Here is a 25735-nt window from a genome sequence, read left to right as displayed (position 1 = left end):
CGCTGCATGATGATGCAACTCTGAAATATGTGTGTAAGCGAAGAGGCTGCAATGAACTGTATTTATTTATTCATAAGGAAGCAAACCCTACCATGAAGTGTCATTACGTTTGACTACAGTTTTTTAAGAAAAGGCGGGTGTCGGCATATAATAGAACATGTTTATCCCAAGATAAGAAGGGAAGATAGGATGGGAAAAGAGGAAATGAACGAGGAGAAAGACAGGTTGTGGTGTTGAATAGGGTCAGCTGGGACAGCCTGAGTGGCAGTGGCCTCAAAGTGCCATGTGGAGTAAAAGTAAGACAGCCAGGCAAGTCTTCTATGTATATATCCTATATATATGTCTCTTGCTCACAAACTCTATCATATACACCCTCTGAATATATGGCCCCCTTCTCCAACCCCAGCTCATTAATTCTCTTTCTCTCACTATATCCATCTCTCATCTGTCACCTCTCTGTCTCAGACTTCATCCCTGTCAGAATGGTATACGCAGACGGTGCTGAGTGACATTTCTCTCTCTGGGAGGCTGCTCAATTCTTTCACTGCACACCGTGGCTGTAAAACTTTTCAGTACTGCACAGATTTTCATGAGCAGGAGCAAAGCAATAATGCTGACAGGGTATAATCGCCTCCACTCTTATAGTCACGCCTCCACTTTGTGGCATTTTCTTTTATTTCCTATGCCCAAAAATAGCACAGGGAGCTATGGGGTGCTCAACTGCAGTGTTTAAATTAGAAAAAGAAATGAGTTAAGCTGATATAATGCTTTTTCTAGAGAGGTTCTAGAATTGCACGTAATGTATATAACTGTTTAATGCTTGTTTCAAACATCTGCTGATTAGAAAGGGACACACATAATGAATCAAATGAGCAAAGCAAGCAGCTATCTCGAGAAACCGCTGTGGGTTCCAGACTTCGGCTTATCAATAGCTACTCCCTCAAACGCACTCAGCCGTTCTGCATATGGTCTGCTGGGCTCCCGACCATTTGGTTCTGATTATATCTAGATTGTTTAGATGATGTACGCTTAGCAGACTTGGCAGCCAAGCCAAATCCCCATGGATATGATGTGGTTGCGTTTTCTTGTTAACCTTCTTGCAGAAGTTTTGTTTTCCCCCCTGCCTTATCACAAATCTCACAAGCAGTGAAGAAATGTAGATTTACCATGTTCAGACTCTGGCATACAAATGACATCGATTATCTTCAGCACAGCTGTGGAGAGACTAAAAATAGACTGTAACTCTGGGTGATTAATCCTTATCAAATATCTCAGTAAAATATTTAATCTATGCTGCCAAAGCAGTTGGGTCCTGGTGTGCGTCAACAGTAAACTACATAATGTTTTGAACAATGACAGAGAGCGTGCTGACTGAAGGACAGATTAGATGTGACAGGATATCGAAGTTTCTCTCTCTGTATATATCTGTGGTATCAATTCCAGAGACCCTTTGCTCTCACGGGTGGCTAATTAGGTGATGCAGCATAAGCCAAAAGCAAGACGGGACATAGTGTTAGTGAGAGACACGTACACAGACAGACTGATAGTGAACGAGTCCCATCATGGCTCTCCTCCATGGGAGTGACTACAGAGATGGTGTGAATCTCCAGATGGCAGAAGGCTGGACGGCTGGGTGATAAATCTTTGATTGGCTGCTGTGTCTGAATCCCCTGGCTCAGCCTCAGCTCCCTTTCCAGCTGCAGCAGCCTCAGCCTTGGCCTGAATGTAAGCGTACACGCAGTGAAATGTCTGCAAGACGGGAATGAGAGCTGGGGGTATAATTAAGGTTCTCCGCGTCGAGATCGCTGGCTACCTGCTGTTAGCAGTAGACCAGAGGAAAGGCACTGGGGTTACATGTGTAATTTACTCCGAAACCAAATGACATACGGTTAAGAGTTAACAAAAAAACACGCAGTCCCGCAGGTTGATACTTTGATGGAGCTCAGACAGGGGTGCTCCAAAAAATACCTCACAAAGAGATTTGGGAACCTATTTATTTAAGAAAGACATGATCTTTGAAACATAAACAGTTTTCCCTTTGGATCAGCTACACTGCCTGAGTTGGGGATATAACAGCAAGCAGACAATGTTAGTATAGTTGACATATCTGGTTGTTAAATGTAATTTATATAGGCTTTAAGAGTTTCTTGTCCACTATCATCTATCTGCATAATCCATGTTATACTATGGATTTATTGGCTGCTCACTGAGCATGAGGGCAGCTTCTTAAGGACAGTACTTTACCCTCTCTTACCTCTGTGGCTACACACGCACACATCTTTTGAGAAACACACGTCAAGAGGAGCTGAAGATTATTGGCAGTGAATGCCTGGAGGGGAATGAGAGGTGCAGCTTTGCGACATGGCAATCATCTCAGCATACTGAGATGATTGGGGATTCTCCCGAAGAACTGGGAAAAGGTTGTAATTTGAGATCCCACAGACACAGCACTGTCACTGCTATATGGCACCATTTCTTCTTTGTCCAACCTCCTGACCCGTCTTCCCAGTTGATCTAATAAAACCCAACAGTTCAAGATAGTGTATCCTCCCTCCTGACAATCAACTATCATTGTGCTAATGGAGAATTTACTGATTTTAATAAGAGTGGTCAATTGAGCGCCCTGGGGGGATTAGCCACAAAGGAAGCTGATCAGTAGTTCTAATAATAATGAGGATAGGGATGTCATTAAACCTTAAAAATACACAGCTCCACACACACACATAGCTTTCAAAAGTCTTTCCTGCATACATGCACACATACAACATGAGCAGACGCAAACACACTGTTTAACCGACTAGTCACATGCTTAGCTAGTCATTAATTCTTAATATTCTTAAATTCCTAATAGCAATTACAGAATGAAAGCACAGAGGACTGTAGCCTCCTGGGAATGAGGGAAAATCAAGAACCTTAATTCTACTTGACAACATGTAGCAGTTACGTGGCCTTGTATTAGAGGGTAATTGGGGAATCTGAAGGAAAACGCTGGTGTGTGATCTACAGTATGCCAGCATCAGAAGCAGAGCAACAACCCCCACTACTTTTGTTTTTGTGTGAGAGTGTGTTTATCTATACTGTGCTTGAGGAGAATATTATCACTTTGATGGCTACCAAAAATAAATAAATCCTTCTTCATTTGTAATTGAAAAATTTTAAATGAACTCTGTAAAAGTGATTTACATCTCAGAATAAGAGCAGCATCAGACTGCTGATGATTAATGCAGTATGTATATGATAATGGAACCACATTGTCACCACAATGTAATTATTCCCATAAAGTAATTACTCTAAGTAAAATACATTTGTCTGAATGTGTTTTCAAATAGCATCTATCACTATAACTCACCGCTTTGGTGCATTGCACATCCTTCCCGAGCAGCCAGTTGAGCTCCAGGTTCCCTTCTCCCTGGTAGCAGGACTGCAGGCGCTCCTTGATTCGTGCGTTGATGTCTCGGATCGTGAAGACGCAGAGTGCTGAGTCATCTGGCGGGCGGTGGAACTGTTTCTGGCCCTTAGAGAAGATGGTGAAAAGCACATCATCTTGGGCGCTGATGTTGAGAGATGCAGCAAGAACGCGGCCTGGCTTGCCGAGGTAGGCGGCCTGCAGGAGACGATACTCAACGCCGTTCTTCACACAGCCAACAGGAAGAGACACGTAGGAGTGAAATTTGCGGTCATCTTTGCAGAGGCGGACAATGCGAGAGGTGTAGAAGAGGTCACTGGTGGATCCGCTTGATGACATGCTGTTCTCCGGGGTCTCGGGCTGGACAGTCAGGAAGTAAACAAAGCTGCCGCTGGCAAAGCCATAAACATAGTAGATGTCAAAGTGAGAAACCAGTGCCAGTGTGTCTGATGGTATCTTGATAAGGGAGGACACAAAGTCAGTGTGCAATTCATAGTCAAGCATAGCAGAGGACTCTGGGTCACGGGGGAGCTTTCGACTGGAGATGGTAGGAAAGTAGTCTTGTTTTCCATCTACCGCTGTCCCAATAAAAAGGGTACCATCCTGGCCCTGTGAGGGCACAATCACCCCATACATGGTGCCAGTCTGGTTGACACTGGAGAGGTAGTGCTCTTTCTTATGGGAGGGCTCCACTAAGATAAAGAGGTCATCCAATCTGAGGAGCTTACACACGCCCTGGTAGAGGCTACCACAGGCTAGCAACCGATTTTGGGAATAATCAATTAGGAGAAGCTTGTTGACATTGTTGGTTGGGACAAGGGGCTCAGAACAGGGCTGGACAATGAGAGGCGGGTAGCAGGCCTTGTTGTCATCTTCTGGGCCTGTGTCATGGGAAACAAGGAGCGTCAAGTTACCTGAGAGCTTGTACACGCGGTTGACCGCTCCAATATATAGTGCCCCGGTGGTTTGGTGAACCGTCAGGTGGTTAAAGACCCAATCCCGACGTTCAGGGTGGAAACTAGTAAATGTCTGCCCACTGCACAAGGTAGGGACTGCTAAGAGCCAGAAGCCTAGCAGAATAGTTGCACCTCCTACTTTGGGGTCAGGTGATAAAGTCCTGCGTGTTGCCCGCCAGCCCTCCATGTTTAATGGGCCTGCTAGGAAAGTGCAGTGGAAGCAGAGAGAATGGATAAAGGGAAGAAGGGAGGAGACCTTCGCCTTTTTGTTGTTGAAGGCCAATTCGCAGGTCAAAGCTCTGCAAGGGTCTTCACATGTTTCTGGAAAGGAAAACAAGAGATAAAAGATGTTAGATATCAAAGCATGACTCAAATCCTGGAAAGAAAACACATGACTAAATGGAAAAGGCTCTTCATTAGAGATGTTCCTGCCTTGAAAGGTCAAAGTTCAACTTGAGTCGGGCAATGAGCTGTGGAGAAGGGGAGTGTAGCTCTAAGCAGACAATTGGCGGAAACCATTACAGTGAACATTCCAAAGAAGCTGCTGGTCAGGGCAGGACAATGCAGGAAAGAGAGGAGAGTTACAGCGACGGAAATTAGCCCGACCTGACTCACACTACCACTGCCGCTGTCACACACTGAGCAAGCTGTTTCTAAGAACAGAACAACAGCCAGTGCTGACACTGCCCACACACTCACAGTGCACATAAAGCCTTGGACAGTGACTCATCGCACTATTTTTTATTTATTTAAACCTTTTCAAGATTAGATGTCGAAGCTTGCAACACAATTTTAACTTCTGAGGCAACAAACATTCAACAATAAATCACATACTAGACACATTACCATGCAGCTGATATGCTTTTTTTCACTCTCTCTTCTCTTCAAAATCCCCCCCTCATGTCATTTCTACATTCACTCCATTGCTCCCATTTTTACTCTGACTACAAGCCTTCTACCAACCATTTGTCCCCTTTCCATATGAATCTGTAAAAACATACATCAAGCAAAGTCTGCAATTTCTGCAACCATGCTCAGCCTGGGTTGAAGAGATCTTTCTCCATGTGCAATAAACTAAGAGATGGAGCTCTCTGCAGTCTGTCCCCAGGAGTTAATTATCTCGTCCATTGGAAAGGAAGGCCTGGATCTTATTACTGGAACAAAGTGCGAACAAATTGGGAGCCACTTCCAAACACCCCTCCTCTCGCTCTGTTTTACAGAATTTGAATCTATTAATTATTCTTTTCTAAACATTGCTGTTGTTTTCCTTTTTTTTTAAATCTTTTTATTCTGTTCATCTCCTGCTGACATGATCAGATCATAGTAGGATTAATCACTAGCAGCACAACAATCACATTTAAATTAATCAGCTAACGTATTAGATCTGTACACAGCCTTCTCATAAGAAAAACAGCATTCAGCAGAATATACAGTACGTCTATGTGTGAGTTTGTGTGTGGGTGCCTCATTCCGCAAGTGTTATCAGTGTACTCTATCAGAACCAAGCAGTGTGAGAGGCTAACAAGTGGAGACAATGGCAGTGCATCCCAAAATCAAGTATGATTAGGCGTAGCGATCCAACAAGGGTAATTACTGTGGAGCTGGAGGAGGTAAGCTGGGGAGAGACATGGGGACGCCGGGGGCCTGAGCGTGTTAGAGACAGCCCAACATCGTTTGTCACGCTCCAGATTTGCATTTCCAGCAGTGAGGGCATAGAGAATCAAGGGTGAAAGATGTGGCTGGAATAATCAGCGACTGTGACTTGAATTAACAAGCACTTGACAATAAAGGAGTGGTATATGGAGAGATACTGCACGTCCAGGCTAAGACACCAACTGCTTTCAAGGCAGGATTGATTTGCAGAACCGATTTGGGATTCCCTCTGAACTGAACTGTCTGCCCTTTCATAGACCTCACTCTAAATCTGGTAATGACCATCTCGGGGTCCCTCACCTCCCCCTGTGATCAACGGGTACGCTACTCAGCTCAGACTTAAATATAGACCCTTAGGGACAGTATTGATCCATGTGTCCATAAACACAGATCCTAAGGCCCAGTCAAGCTGTTCTTGGCGTGTGTGCAGGCGGAGGTGTGGGAGGTGCTCTGTCCCAGCAGCAGTTTATTTGCATGGTTATAAAAGTGCCATTGCCTCTAAAAAAAACAGCGAGGCCCAGGCCCTCACATTCAGTTGCCTGCACTCTGTCATGCTTCTTTGTTGGAGCATGTACATGCTAGATATGCAAAGTGGATCTCTTTGGAGGTAAAATCAGCCTCCTGCTGAGCCAGCGTTTTGCTCAAGCCCCACAGGCTTTTGCCCTTTAGAGCTTTTGCTGCACCCCCACCCCTTATTCGTATATGTGTATACAACATTTACCCCCATCCATCTTTTCTTCCTCTCCTTTTGATTTCTCTCTTCTTCCTCAGTCATTGGGAAAAACGTATGCATTACTCCCCTCGTGTTGAGGCAACAGCTGCAGACGCAGAGAAAGCGAGTCACTGAATGGTGGAAATAAAAGGCTCCACAAAGGTTATCCATTCATAAAGCTTTCGGGAATGACGTTTTTGTTTAAGTTGATTGCATGACCACCTCTTTGTTGCACTTGACAGAGACTTCTCTGTACTATGCAGCTGAGGAGTAGACTTGAAAAGAATACGAACAACGCTGATCACCCCTCACGCTCTTGAGTTCAAAGCGTGTCTTTCTTTTGTTTACGAGAAGTCAAAATTACCTAGAAGTCAATTAACATATAAATACAACCAGGAATGAATCATACTTAAACATAGCTACCTACTGACCTAGAAAAGGAACAATTTTTAGGTAGAATTCTACCTTTCAGCTTTAAATTGTATATAAGTGAGGAGCTTTGACAATTTTGTTATTTTGTGGGCTGTGCTCTATTTGCAATGTCAGCAATATTTTAACAAACTGAAAAGGTGCCTATCCGACAACACCAAATCCATGTCCCATTTCTGAACCCCACCCTGTGTCCCACCCAAAATCAAAGATCCAAAAATATCAAAATACAGTATCTTGGTCCCTCATTACTAGAATATTTCCATTCTGATGATCTCATAGACATGCAGGGCGAACACAGAAGTCAAGGAAGCTGGAATATCGCTTACATCCCAGCAAACAGGCAAGCTGTGATCATGGCTCGGAGAAAAGGAAGAGTTTTTCTGAAACTTCCTCTTCATTATGAACAGTCAACCACACAAAACCCAGTGTTGGCACACTCAGCTAAGGCTGCTTCTGAGCACTTGTTAAACAAACTACTCCCACTGGCTGACTGTGCTCTGTCACTGTGTCTAGTTGCGGGTCCCTTTGCTGAAATGCTAGCGATTTACCCAGGGATGCAGACGCTGTGCCAACCGCGGTCAAAGGAAGCTGCATTGTAGCAGATTATATCACAAAAAGATGCTAAGAGGCAGCACAAGTAACAAGCAAGGCCAGACATGATAAAATAGAAAATGATAAGCTATGCAAACCTCCACAGAGCAGTGTGGACAAAACAGCCTCGGGGCAGTGCAGCAGCCAGCAAACAGAATCAGGAAAGAACAGACTTTAGGAGCAGCTCTAAACCTCTGTCACTCCGAAACAGGCAGAAGGTCTTCTGCTTTTGTGCCTTCTGACTTGTTTTTTTATTTTTTCCTTTTTGTTTCCCACATACTAAGCTTCTTAACAATGCAGCCAAATTTGCTTGATCTCCCAAATTCACATTTACAGCAATTGTATTGCAGAAGATAAAGAACATAAACCAAAATCCGTTTACGGTGCTAAATCCATTGTTGGTGGATAGAAAAAAGGAAATGTGAGATTGTAATTTCATGCCTTGGATTAATGTATTATTCCCGCAATGATTAATGTAAAGTGTGAAATTTGAATGCTTAAGTAAAAGTGATACGTTACAAATCAAATGGACAACACACCAACAAATCAAGAAAAGCAAAACGCTAAAAGCTGACTAAAAATTTGCTCTGCGCATGATAAGCTTTTCAGTACGTGTGGACGTTTCCACAGTAAAAATAGAAAGTTTAATCTTCCCTAAAGGGAGATCTTCTTCTATAGGAGCCTATAAAAAAGCGATTAGCAGCAGAGGTGAGTCCATTAGTCTTCTCTCTTTGCTGTTATCAAGAGCGGAGATAATGAGAGGACTTGCTGGCATCTTGAGTTGTTGAGCTGAAGTTATATTTATCCATTCTTTTGTCTCAATAGGAAATGGATTTCTCTGCTCCAGTGCCAGCTCTATCTGTCAGCTTCCAAAAAAACCCCAACACATATATTCTGCATCCACCATCCTTCCCGTCACCACAAGGAAATTACACAGTAGAGGAATAACACCCTCAGAAACCACAAACCATCCAGTACCTGCTATCATTTCACTCCGTCTGATTTAAGGTGGTCTGGTGTTAGAGTTAGATGATTATACCTGACATCCACCTCCGTGACAGAATACAGAAATTAAATGGCATTGATGGACATAATAACAGCAAATATAAAGCCGCCGTGCAACATTTTCTATGTGACTTTGATATTAACTGTTGTTTTTTGTTTATCTTTAGACATGATATGTGCCACGCTCTGAGCTGGGGCTAAAAGAGCTGTCATTTAGTGATGCATAGTGAATTAATGCACACTTGGCCACGATTAAGCATGTGCTCTAAGGGCACTGTAACAGAGCACTCTGCATCTACTTTTTAATAGGATTGTCTCTGTTGACGATCCATATCAGCGCACTTGTTTATGGCCATCTGAATTTAGAGGCCTGCAGCGAGCCTTTCAATTGCCATTCACTGAATTGCGCCCATTGAAAAGAGTCACAGTACTTCATTCTGCCTTAGCCTTTCAGTTATTACTCCAATGAATGTGTAGCAAAGATTATTAACCCCCCACCACCACAAACACAAACACATATTATGAGATGCGTCATGAAAAAGGCATGACATCATGACACAGGAGTCTCAGCATAGCTGCTTATCCCTGAAAGCAAACACGGACACGTGTATTTAATCTTCTCCTTTAACCCTGTGTCTGCTGAGCCCCCTTGACCCCAACCCTCTTGTTTTGCGCGCTTCAAACTCTATTTGAGCAAACACACGCTGGCACTATGCCTAAATCCTATGACATTCACTGAGAGAGATTACAATGTCATTGTTATTCTACAGATTTCTGTTCCCCCTCCCACAGCTGCCGCCTCCTCCAAACACACAGCCGCACATACATGCGCTCTCATGTGCGTGTACAAGCTCAGACACACAGACACACACTCTGTCGAGATGTAAATTATCCTACTTTCTTTTATTTTTACAATCCTTGTTTCCACTGACACAACTAACAGCCTCCACGTGTTTTTCCTTTTAAATTGGAGGTTGAATCCTGAGGCCTGATCTTCCAGTACCAGTGGGTATGTGGTGTATCATCATCGCTGTCTGTCATCCTGTGAAAGCAGCTTTCTATTAGGAGGCATTTCCATAAATCTAAATTGTAAAGGCCCTCAGTGTGAGGAGAGGGAATCCTCGGCGGGCGAAGAAAACAAACAGAGCGGGATGTCACTGGAGGCCACGGGATTAGATAGCTCACCTCAGCTTACACACAGACTGCAAGTGAATCAGCCTCTTTGATTGACACCATATACATTTGATCAAATCGGAGCTATTCCCGAGGCGAATGCTGATGATGCTGCACCGTCTTGTCACTTTGAACGTTAATAAAGAGGTGTCGTGAAAGCCATACGTGAAGGGATATACAGTAGTTGAGAGTACCTATAGCGGGGGCGTTTCAGTGCTTGGTGTATCTGAAACCTGGAGACGCACAACACACAATACGTTGAACACATGTAAAAGCTGAATATTTTGCCACCTCATATATTGCGTGATGTATTACTTTTCTCACAGCTGAGGCTGACTCTGGCTAAGGCTCATGGCACATTTAAGAATTGTTGAAGTAGACAGATGGACTTGGCAAAGTTGGCTGGTGCACCAGGTGGCAGGTGCATATGACGGCCAGAGGGGCATTGGTCTGAGTGAGCAGGCAATTGTGCATACTGCGTGGACTAGACTGGAATGAAATGAATGAGCTGCTCAGTTTGCCTGGCCTTGCTACAATCAGATTACATAAACTCTAGGTTATTAATGTGCTGCAGAGTTGAACATAATGAGAGAGGACTAGCGACGGTGAGGTCGGCCGAGCCAAGAAGACATAAACGACATTAACCCAACCGAGAGCGGGCCACAACACGACCTGCATGCGTATGTGTGTGTGTGTCCGTGTGCAGGCAAGCGCCGGCATTATTACAGTGTGCGTTACGTGCACTGATTTGTGCCAGTGTGTTTGCTTTCTTTATCAACAGACTCTCCCTGCAGAGGTCTTATCTGCCCGCAGCTGCACTCTTCTAAACAAAGTCTGGACTCTGACCCCTGGTGTGCAGTTGCCTAGTCAGAATGAGGCACCGATGGACCAAATCTCCTCTCGTAATAATCATGCCAAAGCCGCAGTTAAACACCATCAAACCGCTCTGCAAGCGAGCTGATATTAAGCACTCGCTTCATGGAGTGTGTGAAACATTTCCCATCCACAGAGCCAGACTGTTGAAGAGGATCACATGAAAAAAATGGCTTATATTTCAGAAGCCACACATGAATCCCCACTTATTCACTCATTCCCCCAACCCCCTGCTTCATCATTTGTCTCACTGGGATCAGAGTCGTGCTGGAGCGTGGCTCAGCGGCCAAGGCGACTGCCGCTGGAGGGATTGAGCGAGGGGAGATGGATGGGTAGGGAAGAGGGAAAGGGGAAGACAAGCAATAAAAAAAAAACAGCAAGAGAGGAATTGAGATAAGGGGAGAGAAACTGTGAACGATGGCTCGGGAAAGTGAGCGAGAAGGACAAAACAAAACAGCGCCCCCAGTTTGAATGTGTGCGGTAGAGAGATAGAGAGAGGAAGCAGAGACGTGGAGAGCAGGGCAGACAGGGGAAGGAAGGAGAGGGAGCCATGCAGCCATTATTCCAGCTGGGTAACAAGCCATCACAGCCACAACTCCAGAAGCTGGCACGTTAGATCCACTATTATCTGGAGCAAATTTGCACAGCCTGGACGGCACACTTGAGAGGGAGAGGGGGCTGGTCAAAGAGTTAGAAGAAAGAAGAGAAGCAGAGCCAATAGCAGGAGGTGGATACAATCTAGATAGTACTAATGTGATGGTCTAAATGTGTACTGCATCCACTCATTAGACAATGTGACCTGTTATTTTACTCAGTATGCACCAGTCAACATCCAGAATGATTATGTAACAGTGTCAGGGGGAGAGGGAAAATGATGGGAGTCCTGTCAGTCTAACAGTCGAGCCCTGTAATCACACACTGACTGAAAGAATGAGGCTAGTCTGGGTCACCAGCAAGGCAGTGGAAAAGGAGAAGGAGGCACACTCTTCTACTGCGCTCGTCCATAAGATGACAAAACATCGCCATGCAGTTCATTGTTGCTTGTAAGGGGTTAGATTAGACAGGTGAGGTAGTATTTAAGGTGACATAAAGTACAATGTCCGTGAACCAGAGCTGTGTAAAACTGGACATGGTGAATGAGACCGCAAACGTGTAACCATGAATACTTGCTGGTCCAGCTGTAGCTCTATGCATGCTAAAATCAATTAACTGTCAATGCAATTAACAAGACACTAGAATATGTGTGATCACTATTCCCCAACCAATAAATCCCTGGACAGTTAGCTGCCAGCATCCAGGCACAACATACTAATACTAATGATGTTAATATTAATGATGTATGCTGGGCAAAAAGACATAAAACACCCTCTAAGAGTTCAAGTCCAGTTTGTCAGGTGACGAAGCAGACGCCGGTCATCAGTTCACCTCAGCTGTCATGTGACTGACCAGCGATGTCAGTACAGTTGACCATGTCTGCCTGTGTCAGCATGCAGGTGGTAAAGTTCAGTCATCTACTCCAGCAGGCCGTGTTTCTCTGGGACTCCCCACTGGATTAATGATGTTTACAGGTAGCCACGCTCGTTCACTGACCTTACGACAAACCTGTGCCTAAACAAACACTTTGCTTCGAAATGAGTGAAGTTTCCCGCTGTCACATAGGAAAGTTGAAAATACGACCGTCACCACATCTAGGACTCCCGTGCTCATCATACTCCCCTCAGAATCAGCAGTAGCTCCATAGCCACACACACACACACACACACACACACACACACACACACACACACACACACACAGCACAGTTGGCTAGCTTATCTCACACTCATGACTGTGATTTATTGCAATGGAAGCATTTGTAAGGAGTTAAACCGCCTAACCCTAATGACCCGCGCTTCTTCCTCCCCCAGACTGAGTGCAAGAGTATAAACATCATGCCGTGCCCTCGCATTGTCTGCTTTTCTGAATTCTCACCAAGCTCGATTAAGGGTCAGTAAAGGCCAAACCCAACAGTCTGACCAAATCCAGATGACTTGTGTGAAATAATAGCACAGTGTCAAAAAGTGAATAAAGATGTGATGGTTTATGATGCTGGTGTCTGTTCACAGTAGCAATGGTAACAGCATCTGAAAGACTGATGATCTTTCCCATTAAACAACACTCATGTAGTGTACAAAACTGTCATTTGTGCCATCTGGTGAATATTATTGATTTCTTATGGTTAGGTAACATTTCAGTTGATGAACTGGTTGCTTTGTTTGTTATGTAAACTTTCACAGGAAGAAGGGAAACTTTCACTTATTGTGTTTAAGATCTGCAGCCTATTAAAGATCCACTTCACTTTTTTCACAATTTTCTTTCTCTCATATACATGCAAACCCCAAACTAGAATCATAGGAAGCAAGCTGAAAATTGGTGAAGCTTTCCTTTAAGCCCTATTTCCATGCCCTTTCTGCTGAGGCACATAAAACAGATGCATTATCACACAGTCACAAAGCCTCTCTCCTGCTCTCTCAGCCTATCTTGCTCTCTACTTTAGCCTGATAGAGGCCCCTCTAATTTTATCAGGGGTGATAAAACACCACAAAATCAACTCTGTGGCTAGTTACTTAGCCCAATCTCCCTTTAGATGAGAGGCAATAACAGCATGTGGTGAGGAAATTGGGTGCTTACTCACACAGAGGGATACATGCCTAGCAAGCAGAATGTACAATGTTTTCAGTGGAGGCTTTGTGGACGACCTACCACATAACAGAACAATGGTTTTCATCTCTCTCTCTCTGTTCGCAGAGGTATTGTAACACGCAGCAAGGGGATGAATAGAACCAGATGTGCCACAAGTGTAGAAAAAGTGTTAGCAGCCTACAAATTGCATTCCATTTCATACATTAATGAAAGGGCTTAGTGATCGGACAAATGAGACATATGTAAAATATTGGTTACATATTCTCTAATAGACCAAATAACCAGCAATAGGGTGAGACAGGGTCAAATAGCTTTTAACCCCAACAACTTCCTAGTATAACGGAGGTCTGGTTGACAAGTTTAAAGCTATTATATTGAAACTGCTTCCACAGATCACAGTTCAGGAAAGCTTAAACTACATTTGTATGCAAGTCCAACTAGGACTTGCAATGAATATGAATAATAAAACAGTCGCGAGTGCTGCAGTGAGCATTAGCTCAGTCTTGCGCATGCTGGCTGTACAAAAGTCCACCTGATCATCCTCTGGAGTGCGGCAGCTGTTGCCAGGCCATGCCAGGACAGGACAGGACAGGACAGGACAGAATAGGATGGGACAGAGCTCAAAGAGCAAGCTGGCTGGCACACTGAGTGACTTGCTGGATCAGTGCTGAAACGCACATACATGCCTTCCGGCCAGTTCCGTGTGAACCCCGTACAGGATGCACTGCTGGCTGGGATACGGTGGAAAATCAGCACTGGCTGGTTTCCTGTGAGCCCGTGTGCTGGGAGTTGAGCAGGAATATTAACACAGCAAGCGCTTGACTATCAATATACTAGTGAGTACAATGTGTGTAAGTATTAGGAAGACTATTAAGGTAAGACTCTTATTTATTTAATCACACACCGATACTATATGGCCAAGTTATAATACCATGCAAGTACAAAGGAATTTGACAAGGATGCTCTAAATGACCTACCTCCATTCTTTACATTTTTGAAACTCAGCAAAAATATATAAAAAGACTACAGTTCACAGCAGTGACATATAGCATGTGCCCAGGAGTACAGGTATGCACAAAATACTGTCAAGCACATTTATTACACATGTGGCACAACTGCTCCCCACCTGCTTATAGCAGAATGGGGGGAGCAGTAGGGAGGTGGGATGTGGAAGGAAGGAATGTCATGGTGACCTAGAAGGTCTATGATGAAAAATAGCAGCATGTTGGCAGAGTAATAGCATTGCATGGTATTATGCACTAAAGCTGTGGAGGCTGAGTGTTGCACCGTACAATACGCACGTGATGGCGACAGCGTTTGTATGAGTAGTATCGTCTACCACTATAATGAAGCCCAGGCGACAGCAAAGAAGAAGGAAGGGGAGAGATCCAAAGTCACAGGGGCAGGAAGGAAAATACAAATAACCCCATGCTGTAGCTTTAAAGAGCAATGCAACACAGAATATCCTTGGACATTGCTTGTCTATTTTTTATTTATTTTTTGTCTTGCCCCCAGTTCTTCACTCCCTCCTCTCCTTCAGTCATTTTACCTGCAGTAACTCTGTGCTGGGGCACTGCCCTTTTAGTGAACCATGGAAATCAAGCAGCCTGAAATGAGATAGAGCTGACTGGGACGATGAAGCACACATGTAGGATGCTCACGCTATACAAGATTTCTAGCTGTTAGAGCCGCTCAGAGTGTGTAAGAGCTGTATGAAGAGCTACTACGGCCCGTCTACTACATCAGTGAACCTGGGAATAAGTGCTTCACACTCATTTTCACAGGCCAGAGGCTTGTGAATATGTCCCCTGCTCTGCTGTAGATATAACAAGGAGATAGTCAGGCCATCCATATTCTTCAGACAGACACTGGAGAGCATCTTTTATACGGGGCCACTGAGCCTCACACACTGAGCCAGCGGTCCGTCAGTAGTCGTTTTGTACTACATCTTGATAGAGTCGCCCAGTGGAGAAGCTTGGATCTCATGTCGTTGATGTAATCACTCACACATGTATGTGCATAAGTAGGGCTTGAGGGAGGGAAAACATTGACATTCAGAGCAGGAACTGTCTAAATTCAGCCCTGGTGTGAAAAATACTGTAATTCTTACAATGCATTGACTACTCATCTTGTAAAATGTTGGGCAAGAGAAATACATGTACAATGGGCTTACTATAAGTATAACAGCTCTCCAGTGGAGTATCCTGCGTCGCCTTAGTCACCAGATCACATTTACAAGCACAGCCGCAATCAGCCCCGCAAAGCTGAATGCAGCAGTTGCTCTCTGAGCATTAAGTTTGATCAAAGACTAATCTCTGCTAGTGAGATGATTAAAATTAGCATCTGTTTCATTGTTAGGGAAGTGAAGCAGCTTGGGAGCAGATCCCAGAGTGCAGAAAAGAGAGAGAGAGAGAGAGAGCGAGAGAGACAAAAAGACAGACAGCCAAAGAATTAAAAAAAAGAGAGAGAGAGAAAGAGCAATAAAGAAGGAGCGGAAAGAGCAATATCATAAGAGAAAAAAAGGGGGAGCAATAAAGAACACGAACAGACAGAGTAATAATAACTGAAAATAAATCAAAGAAAAGAGCATTCCCATGCTTGGTCAGTATGTCTAATGCCAAACACAAGTGATTTGAATTCCTCTGTGGCAGCTTTTACCTCACATTAACTTTTTTCCTTCGACCGCACACAGAGATGATGAAGCTGGGGGAACGACGCTGCGGCCTGAACGTTTTAAAAGCGATCATACCGGGCCACGGGTTCAGCTAAGCAGTGGAACGAGGCTTCGGCGAGCAAGGCGTCCTCGCTCCATCCTATCGAGAGCTGTAACTCAAACCTCTTGATGATAAGTGCGCTGTGGCAGAGGATATGATGAAATTGATGCCCACGTTAGAGTCAGCATAAACACAGCCGTGGGCAGTCTGAGTATTTCCTTCTATCACCACATTCTGGTTTTTCTCAGTTGGGGGATATGAGGGCAAAACATGGTTTAGAGTACTTGGCAGTCGCCCTTTTAGCCAAACAAAACAGTCCTGCTGCTGCTGCTGCTGCGTATAAACTGCAACAACAGTAGGCAAAACATATAATCATACTTCAGCAAAAAAGTGCAATAACAGGGAAAAGAAAAGCGATAAAAATCAACTATTTGCTCCCCTCAAGAATATGTAACGAAGGGGAAAAAAGCCCCATTCAGCATTTCATCAGTAATATAAACGGCAGCAGCTGGGGCAGACTAACATGCTGAAGTGGGATAATTAGGGCACTTAGTTTGTTGGTTGGTTGGTTGGTTGGTTGGTTTAGTGCTGTTTCACTCTGGCTGGGGCTGACTAGAAGTCAATGAGCGACTTATCCCATTAGTCTGGAGTACTGCACTTTGAAAAACACATAGATCAACCATGAGTCTACACTGCACATCCTGTGAAACTGCTGAAGCAGGGCCGGTCGCTCAGCTTTTCCAAAGCCCTCTGTTTTCTTGAATTAACCCTGTGCGCAAAAGTGACACTTGCTTCTACCTCTGCCTGGCACACAGCGCAGTGCCCTTGACTTCTATGAAAACAGTCCTGCCTTCCTGTTCCGTCCCTCCCTTCCAGCTTCCTCCCCTCTTCCTGTCTGACTCTGTGTCACGGATTAAAAACCCCAGACCTCCCTGTTTCTTCCTCTGTTTTGTCCCAGAGGCTGCCCATGCTGGATTTTAGTGAATTGTTCCAGCCGGTCCTCTGAGCGCTACTAAGAATGACCCTTGACCTCAGTCATGGTCAAAGATGAGCCAGCAGCAGGTGTGCCAGCTTGTCCTATGCAGGCATTTAGTGTGTCAGCCTTTGTAGGAGTTGGTGATGTGCGTGCCGATATTCATACTGTTATCTGAATCAGAAAATCAGTCTCTGACATGAATTATCAATGACATCTCCCTGAAGTGCAGAGAAAGCCTGTGGATGACACCTCTCAGTGTTGCTCAGTGTTTCACTTAAATTAAGTCTTACTTCTGGGCCACTAATGCACTTTAAATTGTGTAGTTATTCAGCACCTAATTCCTTTCCATTTCATTTCCTAGCTGAAAAACATCCATTGCCAGATGTTATACGCAGCTCAGATATCGCATAATCACAGTAACAGATTCCTTTGGTAGTTCTGGCACTGTTGCTCCAAAATAATGTAGCATCGACTCCAAAGGCAGTAAAATCCATCTGGCTGTCCTTCTGCCTGCATTTTCAGTCTGATTTCGTTGTTTTTCTTTCTTGTGACTGGTTTCTCCTAAGAGTGGTGTACAAAGAGAGGTGGGGTTGCTTAGCTTGACACAGAGCTACTGTACATGTTCAACGCCTCAGGGAGTCACACACACACACACACACACAGGCACACCGCATTTCAGCTGTTCAGGGCATAAAGCTATTGAAGCTACTACTGCTTTGTTCAACAAAGCCCACTAACAGTGTAGCCTTGGTAAAATAAACAGAGGCAAGGTGTCCTTTATCAGCCTTGTCAGAGTCTGCATACAAGGAGTAAATGAAGGATTTACACTGTCGTACGAACAAATGCGTGTGTGAACACCCAAATGAGTAAAAATGAGCTTATTTGTGCTTTGGATCTGCTCACCAGTGACAGATTGTCCAACTACTCCTCCCTGTTTCAAAGCTGCTCTCCTTTGTCTGAGGATGCACTGCAGGCTGCAGGCTAAGGTTCAATAATGCAGGTGAATGCAAAAATGTGCTGACATTTCCAAGCATGTAAGGCACGTGCCAGTCCGCTCTGGCATCCCTCTGCACAGTTCCAAATAAAAAGAGGAGGCAGAAGGGGAGAGTGTGGATGTAAAGGGGATTATACACAACCTGTATAATGTTAACTACTAGCTTTGAAAAAAATCCAACTCCTCTCTTCAGTGTTATGTGAAATTTGTGAATAAAAACATTAATTAGGTGACTGCAAAACAAACTGTTTATACTGAACATTGTGTTCGCGAAAGGAATGCCCGAAACATCGTGCATGCTTTGTAATAAAATGCAAATTCACCTCACCTATTCACCCCTGTCACGTTGAACATGTTCCCTGCGAAATGTGGGGGAGAGCTGGCGGCAGCAAAGGCAATGAGGCTTGTGCAAAGTGCTTAACAGTAAACAGTGTACCTACAAGCTCAGAGATGCATCTGCAATGAGAAAAAAAAAACATAAACAAAACAAAAAAAAAAATGCCTTAATGCAGAGCTTTTCTCATGTTCCCTCTGCAGGACGGATGAGAAAATAAAGGGGCGTCGGGTCAAACCGAAGCTCTAGGGGTCTGATGTCTTTTGTATGCCCCTCTTGTGTAGATCAGCTGGGTAGCAGCATTAGCTTGCATAGTGTAAATCCCTAAATGTTGCAGATTAAGACAAGAAAAGATGCTCATTCGCTTCCTTCAAGTACAAACTTGCCTGGTGCTGTTGCCATTCTCACTGTCTCCACTCGCTCTCCTTTCTTCTTCTACTTCTCCCTCCCTAAGGCAGGGCCAATGTAACACTGCAGTCCTACTTAATCAACATCTTCATGGACAACACAGGGATTTTAAGTCCTCTATTGCAAAAGCCTTGGCTGTCACACTCACAGTAATTGACTTAGATACCCTGATTCATTCTCCTTAAACACCACAGAAAAAGACAATGCTTCTGACCTACATTGCCACTGATGTGTGAAGATGTAGCAGTTTTTGTTTATGTGTTTTGCATGGCGTGATACCACGTCCTGTCACTTACTCTGTGTTAATTATTTTCTTTGCATCTACTGCAGGTTATGTGAGAGACGCCGCTGTTGTGTTTCACATTTCATTGGTTATGACAGAGAGTAATGTGTCTGTCTGGGCCAGCTCCTGTTGTTCCATGCACTACATGCAATGTTTCCCTTTGATAGTAAGGGCCACTGGGAAGTTAGAGTAGTGAAACAACATCTAACTTCCTCTATGATACATTCATCTTGATAAAGTTTAACTGGCCGGAACAAATACCAGTCATTGGGCAGACACACTGTTATACCGCAGCTCGGGTTAGTTTGCACAGCGTGATTCACAATGGCCATTTTGTTGATATCGTTTGATATGAGGGGCTTCACGAAATGTATCAAGAGGGTAAAAGGGATTTATTGTTCCTCTGTATCCCACCCATTCCTTAAAGCCCTATGCTTATGGTGTACAAAGCAGTAATCTTAAAGGTCGGGTTGAGGTCAAAATCAACAACACAAGTAATTACATTCATAAAATGTTATTAACGATGCCAGGAAAGCTACACATCCTCACCACAGACTTTGTGTGGGCTCCATGACCACGCTGCCTCCCTTTTCATCCTTTTTTTCTTCCACTGGCTTCAGTGTGTGAATCAGAGTTGTGTATTCATACATAAACACAACTGTTATCCCAAGGGAGATTCCATTTCCCCTGGCCTGGACACTTCAAACCACCTTGTGCCAAAGTAAAGAGTCTGGAGTTGCAGCACTGGCGGCATGGAGCTCTAGCCCCAATTTTGTTCACGATGTATCCGAGATCAGACCTTTCTGTAGAGTTCACAACCTAAACAAGCATTTAATAAAAGAAATATGGAGCTTGCATGTCACATTTACAGTTTTGTAAGTAGCAGCCGACTCGTTCTCTACGTGTTTGCCTTTACGCATCTGTCAACATTGCAGGAAAGTAAGACATCACAGTGGTGTTATGAAGATGTGGGAGTTCCACAGTCTTTCATTATCAATTTAGTCCAATTTACTTTTGGTTTACAGTGGAAAAAGTTTATCAAGAACAGTGTGAGGAGACAAAGATAGAGGAGAAATAGGGAGGACCTTTCCTCGCCAGGGTTTTCTGTTTGCTGTCTCACTCAGGAATGACTTTGGAGGGCCTCTTCTTTTCTACTCTCCTCAGCTGAGGGCTGAGAATGACTTAAGGCTGCTCCCTCACACTGAGAGGAGCTATCTACCCAGATAAGGCCAAGGTTGACTGCAAAACTGTAACAATGAAAGCATAGGTGCAGGTATCTACATGTCACTTAGCCTTGCAGCGCAACAAGGGAACAAGTGGTGTATTGCCTGCAAAAAGTCAATACAATATGCATGGAGAGAATTAAGTTAATGTAGATAGAGCAGCCTGCTGGGTTTTTACTATTCTTGAGCAAAAACTAAAAAAGCTAGTAGAATCAATTTTGTAAGAAAATTACACACTGCTTTGAAATGACTAACAGGACTAATGGCTATAATAGGTCCTTTTGAGCTGAAAGTAGTCCTAGTTGTAATCGGGCTGAAGTGTATATAGTAGAGTGACAAAGCTGCAGTTGGCCATGGTCCCCTATGGAACATGAGCAGACTAGGCAAACAATGTCTGCACCCCTTTTACTGCAGTAACCATGGCGACAGAGGCAGGAAGGGGCATCCTCATCACAAGGGGGCAGTGTGGGCAGCGCACAATGGCACTGCCCTCGCTGCCTTACCTTGGTGCCTCATGCTACACACACACAAGTTCCAGCAACACAAAAGACACATGTGTCATTCAGTCAAACACATAAATTAAAACAGACACAAACACACGCAGCCGAGCACAAATTACACACACACACACACACACACACACACACACACTGTCATCTGCTCCTGCCAGCTGCCCCTTGGCGTTCGACACAAGCACCCTCCCTCTCTCTCTGTCTTTCCCCCCTCCCTTTTGTTGCTCACTTTTTGTCAAGTTTCCACCAAACAAAAACGCACATCCTCCCATCACACCAGCTAATTGATTATTGATGGTGCCAGGCTAAAGAGACTCATATTCAAAAGGTTGTGAAAAGAGAAAATGGTAGAGACAATGCATTCAGTGCCTTTCACAAAAATGAAGTCAGGGCATTTGTATGTAAAGCTCGAGGTCTTTCTCCCCTTTTTCTTTTTCTCCTTGTTGCTTTGATGAGCTGCTCGGGCCGCACTGGCCAGCTTTGAGAGCAGGTTGAGGGGTGTGCAATGTATGTAGCGCTCTGGAAACAAGCTGCCAGATGACTGTGTTTGGAGGAAAGAAATAATCATAACAGCCCTCATGACTTGCTGGGGTGACAGTCTGACTTCCAACCGGTGTGAAGATCAGTGACAAACAAACAGCCGGACTTGTTATTCTGCCGGCTCCCTGTGCCAGGATTGCTCGCCTTATCACTGGCATCGCGTAATTTTGTTACACGTGGTAAAATATAGGATGGGTTCTGACGGCAGAGATCAGATAAAGAGAGAGAGAGAGAGAGAGAGAGAGGGAGAGAGTGCCTGGACGGGGGAATGTAGAGATGGGGCTGAATGCCTAAGCAGGCTGTTGTGTGAGGGAGAGAGACTGATGATTGTGGCTGGCAGTTTGAAGCACTAAAGAATGGCAGAGCCGAGCGATCCTGTCCCATGGAAATGTGTCATGAAGGCAGTTCCATTAACATCTTAATAAAGGCTTCCCAGGACCTGGAGAGCCCTTGCGAGCAGACTGCCTTCTCCACTCACATAGGGGCCCAAAGCCGCTCTTGCAGCATGTCAACGAGAGAACATTTAAGTTCTGCCAGTATTGTATTGTGAGGGTGTTAGGCTTCCCAAAGGAGTAGCCTAAATGCCTCCCCACAAACATGCTCCACTAAATTCCTTTATTCCCCTTCCCCTCTACTTTCATTTACTGTCCATTTCTCCATCTGTTGGATTTAGCGTCCCTACAAAAGGCTTTGTTTCAGCAAACTGGCAAGCCTTAGGGACAGCAGAGTGCACACTGGGGTTTATTGCTTACTTGCTGCCATCAATAGAGCAGGATCTGGACTGGCCACGGCTGTGCCTGGCAGAGAGACGACTGTTAACCGTTCCCCATCAGTCCTCTGATGAGACTAGCTGGAGCCTGTCTTGGGGCTGCGGACACACACGCACATAGCATTCTAGCAAAAAAAAAAAAAAAAAACAAGAAGCCAGCATCCTGACAGTCAAGAAATGGGGAAACAAACTCTTTCAACAGGCCTCTCTTAGGAAAAAGTCCCAGCACAGTAAACACTGCAGCAGAAAAAGTGGCTTTTTTTTCTTTCAAGTACTCACAGCGCTAAAAAAAAAAAAAAAAAAGTGTGCTCTCACTGTGTATCGTGAAAAATGAAATGCAAAGGAGTAGCATTGATTTTTGCACTCTGTGTTGCTCATGCTGGGCAAGCTACTACTTAACAATGTAGTGGCCTGTAGTCATCAATTTAAAATGGTTTCAACGATTCAATAAGTCAGTGAAGGCTACGAGCACAGCTACTCAAGATGATGAAAATGGCCACAGCGGCATGACTAGACCATTAAATGTAGCTCTGTGATGTTTCCTCACATCTGCCATTGTCTGGGAATTTTAAAACAGCAATGCAGTATCTATATAATTACAATATCAAGGGCATACAGTGTGTTTACAAGATGGTACGGGTAGCAGCGGCATGCTTCAAAACAACGTTTTAACCACAAGCATTCAAATGCAGTTTGTTAGTGAGGAGTTCCTGGATGAAGTAAATGAAAAATGATCTTTTATGTCGTGGTTCTACAAATCATTCTGTTGTTGTCGTGTTGTTACATCGACTAACGTCTCCACTGTCAGGTTCAAATTTGAATCCGATATCTGAGTATCTGTATGAAAATTACTGCGACTGCAATTTAGCGTTACGTTACACCAGATGCTGAGAGACATAGTTCTCAGTTCTCACATGTCTCTCCAACCAACAACAGCTTCAATTCATGTCTGTTGGGCCTGCAGAGACCAACTCTACTGCTCAATTAAAGCATCAAAGAAGGGCAGAAAAAAGGGGTAGAAGAGACTGCGAGTGCAGAACGGCCTGCTGCACGGACGTAGAGAAGGAGCTGCTTGTGATCCTCTGCTTTCCACTGAAGCCAGACGCATCTCAGACTCAATGTTCTCCCTGGCTGCACTCCACTTGATCAATGTCACCACGCATCCAGATCTCCCGTATGGCGATCCTCGCACGTACATGCTTCGCCATGAACGCCAATTCAAGGCGCAAACATGCACATAACAAGGCTGAGCGAGTGGAGCGCGAGCGCGTGTGTGTGGGTCAAGGAGATTGAGATCTCTGTTGTGACAGCTGGACAGTTGAGAGGTTCAGATAAACAGCCCACGGTGAGGGAACTGCATTAAAACAAACACTCATTCACTATTTGTACACTGCAGCAGATAGAAAAGGGAGAATGAGCCAGTGAACTCACTGGAGCACTATTATCTGCCTGTGTGTTTGCATGTTTGCGTGTGTGCGTGTGCAAGCAAAAAGACAGTTGGGATGGTGGGGGTTGTTGTAAAGGGGTGTGTGTGTGTGAATGCTTTTGCAGTATTCACTCATTAAGAAATAGGTCAAGGATTCTGCCTGCATGTGTAGCGACTTGTCAAAATCTCTCAAGCTAAACTGTGGTGAGTCTGGCTTGCCTTAAGGGGGGAATCCAAAGAGGAAGCAGTGCGCTGTGTGAACGCTGGTGGTGACACAGCACACAGAGAAACACTAACAAGCCATTCAGCAGCAACTCGTGCAGTTAAAAAAAGAAATGAGTTAGTGATGTCGTCATAAGCTGCGGGGCGGTGTGTGTTCGATGAGGTCCGATAATTAAGTCGGCTCGTCGTTTAGGCTCTTTGCTGTTCATCAACAGAGGACGCTGTCGAGCCATGCGCGCCAATCAGCAGAGTTTGTCGCAGGTGCTGTGAGATGCTGATGGAGGTTAGTGGTAGCTGTGGCAGAGAGGGTTCAGACAGAAGACCAGTTCATCTTAAGATGAGAGATTTCATGGAAATGGGTTACTTATCTGTAGAAAACATTAGCTATTCTGAAGGTGAAAGACGCAGTGAGAACAGATTCTGACTAATATAAATCTAGTATTTGAGCACAAATAAAACGCTGTTCTAAAAGAGTGCAAGCCCTGAATTGTCCCTGGGGAAACGGGACAGTCCTCAGCAGACTTATACAAAATCCCTCCAACGTTAGAAATACTAAATACTTTCCTGACCACACAGCTTAAATCCAATCAAAAGACTGCAGCCCCCCTGCCGAGCTGTGTCGAGGCACTGTCCGAGAAACATCAACCATTACTCCACAAAGCTCCATCCACTGTTTGTCCAGTCGGAGCAACATCTCTCCAGCTCGGTGGGGTTAACCTATTGACTGGATGACTGTGAGATGTTGTGGTTCTTGAAAGGCTTTCTTGGATGGCGTGCCTTCAAAGGCATCACTTGAAAGTGTTTTATTGAGCAGACTTCTTAACATCCTTGCTCATATCCTCTATTATTTAAAGGGAGAGCGAACCGACTGCAAATCAGAACGAGCCGGGATTATCAACAACAGCTCTTCTTGAAGAAAAAAGCAATTATTTACAGAGCCATCTGTAGAGAGCGCCCAGTCTTTTCATGATGTTCTGCTCAACGCAAGTTAGCAGCAATGAACTTATGAGTCATATGTGGTTGTTGTACATTCATGATTGGTCACAATCAATTTGAGCCAAGGCAGAGCTAATAGAACTATATGAAAGAGTCTAATAACAGCTGCTCTGAAGCCAAGCGGTCAGAGGGACTGATTGCTCAGTGGTGGCAGCCCACTATGAGAGAATGTTTTGTTTTTCATTAGTTTGGAGCTAATTAGGTGAATATAATCAGCATGTGATAATCAAACCAGTGCTGAGTGCCGGTTTGTTCTTCCAAAGGCAGCAATTTCCACCCCGGTGGTTGCTCCAGGGTCAAACTGCTGCTTCACTTTGAGATGGATAATAAAATAATGATGTGAGCGGGTCATGCTTCAAACGCACAGAAACCGGGATTTCACCAAAGGAAGGAGCGGGATTAATATGCTACCCATCAGCCACGGCAGATGCGAGTTATTTTCATGCAAATGTGAGGCAATTTTCTACTTAAGACAACATTTATTTTCTTTAGAGTCATTGTCATGGGTACTTGGCAGAGCGCTGACTGTCTGACAGAGAAAGAAGATTTGTAGGTGCATCTGCTGATTTGGACAGATGAGGTCTTGAGCCAGTCTGGCATCCTAAAGTGATACCAGTTGGCTACAGCAATTACAACTGTTGTGGTTTTTTTTTTTTTGTTGCCGTGTGGGCTCTTGATTTTGCCACTTGAGAACAAAAGAACAACACAGACAGGGGAAGATTGTGAATGATGATTAGAGAGTCTGAACTCGATCAGTGACCTATAGCCCGTCTAGAACATAAAGGTGAGGCATTTACTGTCTATTACAGCCCTAATAAGGTCCACTTGTTGCCATGACACACTGGTTCAGGTCAA

General features: G+C 44.4%; 1 protein-coding gene across 2 annotated transcripts in view; it reads right to left on the bottom strand.

The window, feature by feature from the left end:
- plxna2 (plexin A2) overlaps nucleotides 1-25735 on the bottom strand; it is a 153874-nt gene that overhangs the window by 126937 nt on the left and 1202 nt on the right. For both annotated transcript variants that reach the window (XM_026368099.1, XM_026368101.1), the window contains exon 2: nucleotides 3350-4683. In XM_026368099.1, the coding sequence (XP_026223884.1) occupies nucleotides 3350-4549 (1200 nt within the window). In that variant the 5' untranslated portion in view covers nucleotides 4550-4683. The remainder of the gene's footprint in view (nucleotides 1-3349; nucleotides 4684-25735) is intronic.

The sequence above is a fragment of the Anabas testudineus genome, chromosome 7 (genome assembly GCF_900324465.2).
Source record: "Anabas testudineus chromosome 7, fAnaTes1.2, whole genome shotgun sequence".
NCBI lineage: Eukaryota > Metazoa > Chordata > Actinopteri > Anabantiformes > Anabantidae > Anabas > Anabas testudineus.
Note: the sequence above shows the minus strand (reverse complement) of the source record. Positions and strands in the feature narration are given on the sequence as shown.